This window comes from Hippichthys cyanospilos, chromosome 10 (genome assembly GCF_059441005.1).
Source record: "Hippichthys cyanospilos isolate Australia breed blue-spotted pipefish chromosome 10, RoL_Hcya_1.0, whole genome shotgun sequence".
In the NCBI taxonomy this organism is placed as follows: domain Eukaryota; kingdom Metazoa; phylum Chordata; class Actinopteri; order Syngnathiformes; family Syngnathidae; genus Hippichthys; species Hippichthys cyanospilos.
Genome location: NC_142378.1, coordinates 15,680,889 through 15,691,058, shown reverse-complemented (window position 1 = coordinate 15,691,058; position 10,170 = coordinate 15,680,889). Strand labels below are relative to the sequence as shown.

Below are 10,170 nucleotides of genomic sequence, written 5' to 3'. Positions count from 1 at the left end.
TTACTAATTGTGACATTTTTATTTGTACAATAGAGACTTTTGATACATTATTCAAAACACTTCTTATATATTGAAAAAAATGTATGTTCCAAAGCCCAAAATAGCTTCAGAATAATTGCTGCACAGCATGTTTTCAATTTATACATATATTATTTTTTAGTAAAAACTGTATCTTAAATACTATGTACAGATAGCATCTGCAAAATGCATTCTAAACACATGATATATATTATATATGTACTTCGGCAGTTACAATTCTCTTCATAAATATTCAAAATTATAAGTGGAAGGATTTCAACTTGCATTTGCAAATAAATGAACATACAAACAAATAAATGGATGAATAAATAAATAAATAAATAAATAGTGCTGTAAACTGTCACTAAAAACGGTCCAACTTTAAGAGCATCTTTCTCTTGTCGCAGGTCAAAGTACAATTTGTCACACAGAAGAAGCAGCATTCAAGTCGAGTAAGTGTATACTGCAAAAAGCATGAGTACATTCACAATTAGTAGGAGACTAGGTGTCATTTTAAATTTGATCTTTCACAGGTATTTGTATGTACAGTGAAACCGTCTCAGCTCTTAAGTATGCTTATCACATAAAAAAAGACTTTTTATAACATATACATATATATATAATACTTTTTATCACACAAATTACAATTATAGTAGAAATACATTTTGTACACTTTTGGATAGTTCATGTTTCCAAGTCATACTGTGCGTACCGTCCCCTATATTCATTGTTATAAGAGTTATTATAAAGTATTACAACTTTGAGCGATGCTAAGGTTTAGCAATATATTTAGAAATAATTACCTGAAACATGTAGTAAAAATAATTTAATTATCAAACCTTTCCTCTCTTTGCATCACAATACGTTCATTTTTTGTAGACGTTTTAAAATTAGGTGGTGTTGGTGACTGTGGTTACAGCCAAATGACTAAATTGTGCCATTTTGTGCCACAAAATACATTAAATGGCCGGAAACATATTGAAACAGAATGGTCACGGCATGACATTGATACAAAAAAATAAAATACTGCTGTCAGACCTTATCAAGTACATAGACGACAAAACCTGGGCCCATATATGAAATATGCTTTTTTTTAACGCAATATGAAGCACACTCATATTATTTTGTTCTTGTGTGTGTTCTATTACGACTACTGTATAGTATTTCTTAAAAGACCGATGTGGAGCATTTCCTTGCTGCTGCCGTTTGAACACTTCCCCCAATTTCAGTGGTGCTCAGCCATGATCACTGTCATTACCTGGGCAATGGAGTGACTCAAAGCAGTACAGAACCACAAGGATTGTTTTGTTGTTGAATTGCTGGATTGAGCTCATAGCCTGGTTATGGTCTGCTTAGAGTTGCTAAAACATTTATTTATGAACATCTGGTTGGAGGGAAGTGACCATTTCTATTATTCTTCATATAAATGGTCAAAAATAATTCTCAATGGATACTATGAGTTATTCCAGTAGATTACTTTGAAATACTGCACGCTGGTTTTAAAAGCAGAGAAGAGCCATGGTTTTGTCGACTATGCATGCAGACAGTTGCCCCACCCACTGAGGCCATGCTGCCTCTGGCGCTGCGGGTTGACCAGATGTGGGCCGCAAAAATGTAACTTCTGGTATTTTGAGCCTGTGTAAATAACAGTTGGGAAGATGAAAGAGTTCATATTTGAGCAAATATAGAACATACTGTAATCCTCTACAGAGCTGAGATGCCACAATGCGAAAGTGCCCAATTAACACCAAACAATGATTTGAGCGTTTGTTGTGCCTGTCATTTAACTTGTAAAAAAAAAAATAATAATAATAAAATGTTGTTGAGCAAACAGAAGAAAACGTAACTATGTTCAAAATGCGACACAAAAATTATGAATGATATGCAGCTGTATATAAAACATGTTTAGCTTATTTTAGAAGTGCATCTGAGTTCCGAAATTAATACATGGACGCAGCGTTGCATATATTTTTGTTATGCAATCTTTGTGTAAACATTAACTTGAGTTGCTCGTTAGATGGCACTGCAGCACAAGTTGAATTCTAGAAAACTCAATGAACAACTGCTCAACTGTTGATATTGCTTCTTTTAACACAGCAGGCAGTTCTTTGAACAGAAAAAAAACGTTGTAGTGATTGAGTCCTAATGGGAAAAAACCCTACTCCATATACGATACAACTGAAATTGTGGTTTTTCAAATCAATAGGAAAAACAATTCCGTACTTCAGGCTCTGAGGAAATGCTCCAGAAAGCTGCAGCTCAATGTATGTACACAAGGCAGACCTTTTTTTTTTATCTTTTAAATTGTTATTTTCTGTACACTAAAGGCAGAAGTCTAGAATGGACAATAGCAGTACAGAATAAATAATGAAAGATAAATCTTAGAACTGGACAAAAAAGGCTATAAAAGGGTGTATGTGTTTGAAATAATTGAAATCACACAACGAAAACCAATAAAGGTATCCAAAATATTTTCAAAAATCAGTCCTAGATCTGTCCCTAATTAATGATCCCCCGGCCCACCCAGTCGGAAAAAAAAGAAGAAAAAAAAAAGGTTGGAGCAGCCCTGTGTTGGCTCAAGGAAGGCTCGTCCTTTGGGGCTCTTCAGGGCTTAACTAGGTCTCCTCTTCTCTGGACTGGCCGATATACTTTTGCGATTTGGCACACGTATTTGCCCATAGTCCAGCAATAGGCAAAAAAACAAAAGTCTGCAATCTAAAAAGAATTTTGTTTTCCTTTTATTTTTAAAGGCGGCTCTTTGTCCAGTTCCACCAGCTTCTAGAAGAGGACAGGTGGTGTAGTAAAGTGTGATGACCAGCACAGAAGTGATGGTATGTTAGCTCATATGTTTTTTAAGGTATTTTTAGGGGGTGCTGCTGTCTCTCAGAACCACCAAGTCCACTGTCCTTTGGAAACTCTTCAGCAGAGAGACGGCTGTCTCATGTTCCATGTGTAAAAAATTATGTCCATTAGCCTGCAAGGCAAACACGCAGCACAGTAAGTAGCATGTGTGTGTGCATGCATGGAATAGATATGTGCATTGCAGTTTTCCTTATGTCAATTTGAGTGTTTGTGGAAGGATGAAGGGTCACTGCCATCATTAGCTCAGTATACATCACTGTTGGGGAAAAGAGAGAAAAGTGGAGGGTCTACACACATGCTGTTGAAAGAGAAGGGGTAAAGACAAAAAAGGACATTTAAGATGAATTCAACAATTGTGAACGAGGGAGGGGAGGGGAGGAAGGGGACTGAATGCAAAGATTTAGTTAGGTTGACGCCCTTACAAATTGCTGCTCTTTTACGACAAAGAGCAGGAAAATGTTGCCGTTAAGTGTTTCATACTCATGATTCCTCCCCGAAAGACGGTATATGTTTTACGTAAAGACAGATCGATATGTTTCTTTCAGGACCAATATCATACCAATTATTGGTGACAGAGGGAGCCGATGATGGATACTTGCAGCTGATATTATTTTTTAGTAAACGGGAACACGGGTTCAGGCTTGCATATATATATATATATATATATATATATATATATATATATATATATATATATATATATATATATATATATACAGTGGACCCCGTGTTCCAACTTCCCTGATTTACAACATTTTCATGCGACGTGGAATACTGAGTTTTTGCATCCCCTCTTTATGACATTTTCCCGGTTATGAGACCAAAAGCAACTGTCATGACCCTAGGGGCTTGGCTGTATTTGTGTTGTTTTGCCTCCATCAGTATGGACTCCAAAGTGAAAATCCAACACTTCCACACTTTTTCTGAATGCAAACACTACCCTTACCAGTCAAGTAGAATGCAGGATAACTATCCAGACACACGAGGATTAACAACAGGCAAAATCGGGCTCTCGCAATACAAAGAAGCCCCAGGCTAAAGTAAATTCTTGTTGTTTCGCAATGTCTAAAATAACCATAAATTTCAATTAACGTTGTTCAAATGTCCTGAAGCATGTGTAAAGAACAAAACAAACAAAAAAAGTTACACAATGTTTTTCAGCATCCTGCTCTTATTTCTGATTATTTTACACAATTGTCTGGATTTCTCTAATAATTTATTGCAATGTTTTTTGATATTATAAAAAACATTTACAATATTTTACCAGGTGTGTTTGTATTTTGTAAATAAGAAACAAAACAAAAGATGTCAATCTCTACTTTTAAGGCAAGGGAGTGGTAAGGGGCTGGGTATGAGAGGGAAGGAGAACATGATTGTTATTGGTCAAGCTGTTGATGAGTGAGAGGTGTTACCTGTAGTATCTTGTCTCCAGGCTGCAGAGAAGATGCAGCGGGCCCATCATGCTGTACCCTAGTAACAAAGATACCCTATAAGTCAAAATGATACAACGTTAGGACAACACAGGGACACGATGGTTTAGAATCTTTGCCTTTCTTATTCTCATCTAAATATCCACCCCCTCCCAAGAAAATAACCTGTCAGCCCAAAATGCAAGGGCATCTAAAATGCAATCTCTTCTGATTCTTGAGATGCATGCAAGTATAGCATTGTTAGAAATTGAGGAGCAACTAATCACAGTTATTTGAGTAGTTAATTCTCTTATACTTTACTGCAAAAAACAACTCAGCACCAAAATGTTTTTTTTTTTTTCTGATCAAACAGCTTCAGAGGAGATGTAAAGGTAGTATAAAGATGCATCAAATATACAGTAGAATGAGGAGAGAACAATAGGTGTGAAATGGGTACTCTATTGGGCAAAGAATAAGGTCGTGGGAGGGCAGAAGATAAATAGTCTCATATTTCCTTTAAACAACCCAAGGCAGAGATTATAAAAACACCAACATCTTTTCACATTGTGGTGAAAGATGTTTTTGAACACAGTGCGGGACAATGTGGCTGTATCAGCTCAATGTGTTTCAACTGGTTGTGCACCTGTTGAACAAACGACTGAGAGATGGGCCACATAGGGGAGGATGCCAGATGATAAAGAACTATACTCTGTAATAAAGACAACACTTTCGCACCAACAAACAATGTAAACACATACAGATACACTGCACAAAGGTGCATGTTTCAGAAGTATTAGTTCACTTATAATACTGGCATTTAAACAGTGAGCCTCATAAATAGTTTTCTAAATTTGATATTGTGATGGTGTCATTTGTTTTAAACTTTGAACACACAGAGTAAACAGTTATTGCGTGTTGAATTTGAGTTGACTTTCGAGCACAAAGAAAGGAAACAACATTACTTTTCCTTCTGCTGTATCGTCATATGGAGCTCACTGTACATTACACATTTACAAATGCATTTGTTAACAGGTGAATTAGTGAAGCGTTAGTCACACATGTATGGCACAAAAGGCATAAGGCATTCCAAAGCATATTGACATGGCAAAATTTTTCCTCTGTTAACACTAACATCAATATCTCTCTTAAAACACAAAACAAGATTAATGGTCGGATCCTGAAAAAAGGATGAAGACTGGGGATAATATAACCACAGTAGACATCTTGAATTACAGTTCATCTGTTGTTGACAGCAGCTCTAATAATCTGTGAAAGCAGCAGAGTAAAACTAAGAACATGAGTCTGTCTCTCGAAACCTCTGTGACTCAGGTTTGACTAGGGAAAAAAAAGCATCCATATTTACACTTCTGCCTCAATTTTAAGCAACCTCACTTCATCTGCCCAACGGGCCTGTGAAACAGACATACAAGTGCAAATTCAAAGTACCTGTAGAAAGGTACTGTAGAATATAATTTGGAACATGTTTTATTTACTACTACACAGTGTGCTTTCCTAATATATATATATATATATATATATATATATATATATATATATATATATATATATATATATATATATATATATATATATATATATATAAACAAGAAAAATAAGCACCTTTGCACCATGCACTGCTTAACAAATTTATGTGACCACATCTCTTATGCCACATCTGCTCATGTAAGCCTTTCTGTAATCTTTGTTACTGTTATTTTTACGATTAACATCATTAAAATTATTAGAAATGAACATTCCACAGTATGAAAATGTCCTGTGCACTGAGATTTGAAGTGACACAAACTATGTCAAAGTGATCTCATACATTTGTTCAGCACTGTTGAACGGTCATATCTATATACATTTATGTCATTTGTTTACTAACCCACTTCTACTGTAGATATTGGAATGACACTAGATTAGTTCACATGCAACTTACCCTTGCGCTGGAAAGTTATCAATCAATCAATCAATCAATCAATCAATCAATCAATCAATCAATCATCCCATTTTCAACAAAAACTAAGACAACATTACACCAAGAGACTTTATATTAGCATAGGGTCACCATGTGTCAACAGAAACTCTAAGAAGCAAAAGGTACTGTCTAGCACATTTGCTTCAATTGCAACCCTTGGGAATTTCTGGGGTGGTTGAGGCTGCCTGGCAGGATCGACTGGGTCGTACCATGTCGGAGGGTTTGAAGGGATTCCCCTGACCACTGATGCCACCAGAGATACTAAAACCAAGACCGGGGTTCTTCTCAATTCTCACACATAACTAGAAAAAGAGAAGAAAACAAACAATTGGATGTGACACTTTTCATTTTCGAATAACACTTCAACAGCAATTCAGAAATATAAAATACCTATAAAATACCTTACTTATACTTATATTTGAATAAGGAAAGTACACAGAGCTTATAGAACTTACTCTCAGTGAATTTGTGAATTTACTTGCATTGACACGAGTGTATTTTGTATCTACGTCAGGCAACAGGGAAAAGCACACGGCAGCTAGCAGAAGAACCCACAGGAATGAGGCTTACAAACAAACAAACAAAAATTGAAAAGATATGAAGAAAATGCTCTGACAAAAACAAAATGGAAGCATACTTACAACAAAAGAAGAGCAAAAACACCCACATGGAGATTAACATGGCTGCAAAGAAAAATGCAACCACATTAAACGAAATGAGCTACAAAACAATGACACACTCACAAAAATGACATGTATGCAAACATAAAACAAAAGAAATGCAAAAATAAAATGTGCTGAGTTGAGATGCTGCTGTGTGTTTGCATCGTTTGTTGGCAGTTGTTTTTTTGTCGTTGTTTGTTGCGTCATTCCTGTCTGTTTTGCCCCTTTTGGCCACCATGGCATAACACCATAACAAGTTCCAATTACCGCGACAGTACAAAACTCCTTTTGAGGCTAATAACAATACCAACACACTTGCCCACTGACCTTGAAAATGGGCCTTTCAAACTGCAGCAGGAGGCTGCTTGAGACAGACAGATGAGAAAAAAAAGGGAATGATACCTGTTCCTGGAAACCATCAGTGCTCTTCTGGCCTTTGGTTTGGAGAAGACAGCGTGCGCTCTGAGGCCGCGGGTTGGTGTGAGTGGTCACAACAACCTGGTTGCTATGGACCATTCCCTGGTTGCTATGGTACTGGGGGTTGTTGGGAGCATGTGGAGGCTGATGTGATGCGTGGGAGGTATGCAGGTTGTACTGGGGTTGGTTTGCCGATGAGGACAGGGCCATGGGCAGGCCAGAACTTGAGTAGACCTGGCCAGAAGTGTTATGCCCTAGGGGCGGGGTGAAAAACAATAATTGCACCACAATTCAACCTTCCCAAGAAATGTTACTAGTTAAAGCCCCAAAATAATCTGAACCGATTCCTCATAGAGTTTTACCTTGAGGAATGTTTCCTTGATATTGTCCCCCAGACGGAACGACTGACAAAGGCATTCCTGGCTTATACTGGACCCCTTTATTCATCATTCCGCCATCATAACCCTGTTGGCCAACCATACGATGAGGTGTAGTGGCCGAGGAAGATGAGGATGAAGTGACGATCATGGTGTTGTGACAGTGGCCGCCCTGTGAAGATAGGCCAAAGACTTTACGTAATACATACGTTTCGTTAATCCCGTATATTTTTTCCAGCGCTGACCTTTTTCATGAGATTATCAGGCGGGACATCTCTCCTGCCAAGTGAGTAGGGAGCCCATTGATTGCTCCCTGACACGCCCTCTTGATCATTGTCCAAAATGGCAGCTTGCTGGGAGGGGGTCTAGAAGACAGTAAAAGGAACAGAATAATGGTTAGCGAGACTTTATTATTATTATTATGACAAAAACACGCAGAAATTAAATAAACAAATGATAACATTCTCATGCTTTTCCCTGTTGTATTTTTGCTTCCCCCTGGTGTCTTTACATGTACACTGGAAAATGTAGTCCCTTATGCAGTTTTTTGTTGTTGTTGTTACCTTTTCACCAATGCTTGTGCTTCCCCCATGTCACTTTGATTTACAAGTATCCTCTACTTAAAGCAACAGTGTGTAGTACTTTTGGTGCAGCACTACTAGACCCACGATTATATAAAAGAAAATGTTAATGACTGAACACATAGTGGGTTTTTAAAATGAATAACTCACTAAATTTTACACATTGTACCTTTAACACTGACTACAAATACTAATATTTAAATAGGTTTTTGTGGTAATTTTGTGAATATTAACACACGTCACTAACATTTTGAATTGAAGTGAATTTTTATTGTTGATGTCGCCTGGAATTGACCAAAAAACATGCTAGTTGCTCTCCAGATGAAAACATTTTTATCAGAATGAAACAGAATTCTTCCAAATCCCGAAAAGAAAAAAAAAGACTCTTTTTTTTTTTTTTACTTTTTTTTTAAATTATTGTCCAGCACACGATTTACAAATGTAGATTGTTCAACACGATAAAATAAGGTACTGTAAAGTCATGATCTTTTTAAGGGTGCTAACTTCTAGCATCATTTTTTTAAACATTTTACCCAAATATAGCTGAATAATACGAATAATTATGGTCGTGTATTGTTGTTGTTGAGGAAAAATAATGAGGAATAGGTGGTTCAAACACATATTTTGCCCCATTTTTAGTTTTTTACAACTTAAAATATACACATAACAACAAATCAAAAACTTTTTAATTAGAGCTGTCAGGGTTAAAACATTAATTCTTGAGATTTATTGGATTTTTAAATTGTCAACAAGAATGAAGTCAGTTAGCTTAGTTCTATGGACTGAACAGCTGAACTTTGTAACCAAACTGAGAAGAGTCACCAGCAATAAGACATAAAAAGATGGGCGTTTATGTCATTTTATTTTAAGAAGTTTCCTGACAGCTCATTGGAAAAATTCAAACTTGCCAATTTCAAACACCATATTAAGTGACCTCCACCTCAAGTGACTTCCACAGGGCTTTGCAGAGTATGGAGCGGAGTATGGTGCTGTGGGCAGAACTAAATCAAGAAGTGAAGTTTTGAAAAGGTTTTCTATTGGAAGACTAAGAAAAATGCCCGTAACAATGAGTACGATTTCATAGCTCTGTCAAATAAAGCAATTACTGTAGTATATGCAGTTTTTACTCGAGTAAATATGTTACAAGTGTAGAAAATAGATTTTGAAATATGTGACTAGATTTTGCAATAGTTACAAAACAACTAATCACTTGACAGCACTAATTTTAATGCAATGTTTGGGCGTGAATGTTATTGTATTATTCATAGGGCCCTACTTTTATGCTCAGCACAAGTCTAGGGCAAAGCACAGTCTAACTTTGCGCCTGGGTGGAGTAAGGTTTTTTCCAGGACTGGCATAAATAGAAAGGGTACACTGCCTACTTGTTTCCCATCCAGTGGAAGCAGCTCCCCTCATTCTCTTTAGTTTCAGCACAAAAAAAGGAGCGTGATCAACGTGGCATGTAGATGCAGGAGATTGGTGTAATGTAAAGTACATTAAAAGGAACAGCAACATTTCCACTTGCGGATTAGGTAAAGTTGGCCACTTTGCAAGTGGGCACTTTTATCTGCGGTCATCCATCTGTGACACCCCCTCTGTTCAACTACCCATAGCTGTGCTGCACAGTCAAGGGGGTGCAATTAAAATATTTTTCAGACGATGGAAATAATAATTATATACACCATTTGACGGGTAAATCTTTCACATCATCGGATCAAGACTCCACATAGAATGGATGAAATACAGACTACTACCACAACACAAAATAGCTGACTAAGAAAAACATTGCATTGCTTTTGTGTATATGGGTGTGCTTGTATGTTTACCGAATTCTTCGTTTCATCGTCATTTTGATTTTGTCCAAAC

At 36.8% G+C, this 10,170-nt stretch overlaps 1 protein-coding gene across 9 annotated transcripts in view; it reads right to left on the bottom strand.

Moving 5' to 3' along the window:
* The window catches only part of lrrc7 (leucine rich repeat containing 7), an 80,843-nt gene continuing 70,673 nt past the window's right edge, over positions 1 to 10,170 (bottom strand). For 3 of the 9 annotated variants that reach the window (XM_088425728.1, XM_088425734.1, XM_088425729.1), the window contains 6 exons: positions 7,969 to 8,088; positions 7,709 to 7,895; positions 7,332 to 7,600; positions 6,477 to 6,569; positions 4,293 to 4,367; positions 1 to 2,992 (listed from right to left, as the gene is read on the bottom strand). In XM_088425728.1, the coding sequence (XP_088281854.1) occupies positions 2,882 to 2,992; positions 4,293 to 4,367; positions 6,477 to 6,569; positions 7,332 to 7,600; positions 7,709 to 7,895; positions 7,969 to 8,088 (855 nt within the window). In that variant the 3' untranslated portion in view covers positions 1 to 2,881. Of the gene's footprint in view, positions 3,179 to 3,612; positions 3,987 to 4,292; positions 4,368 to 6,476; positions 6,570 to 7,331; positions 7,601 to 7,708; positions 7,896 to 7,968; positions 8,089 to 10,170 lie in introns of those variants that run through there. The other 6 variants (XM_088425730.1, XM_088425733.1, XM_088425736.1 and 3 more) reach the window with 6 other exon arrangements.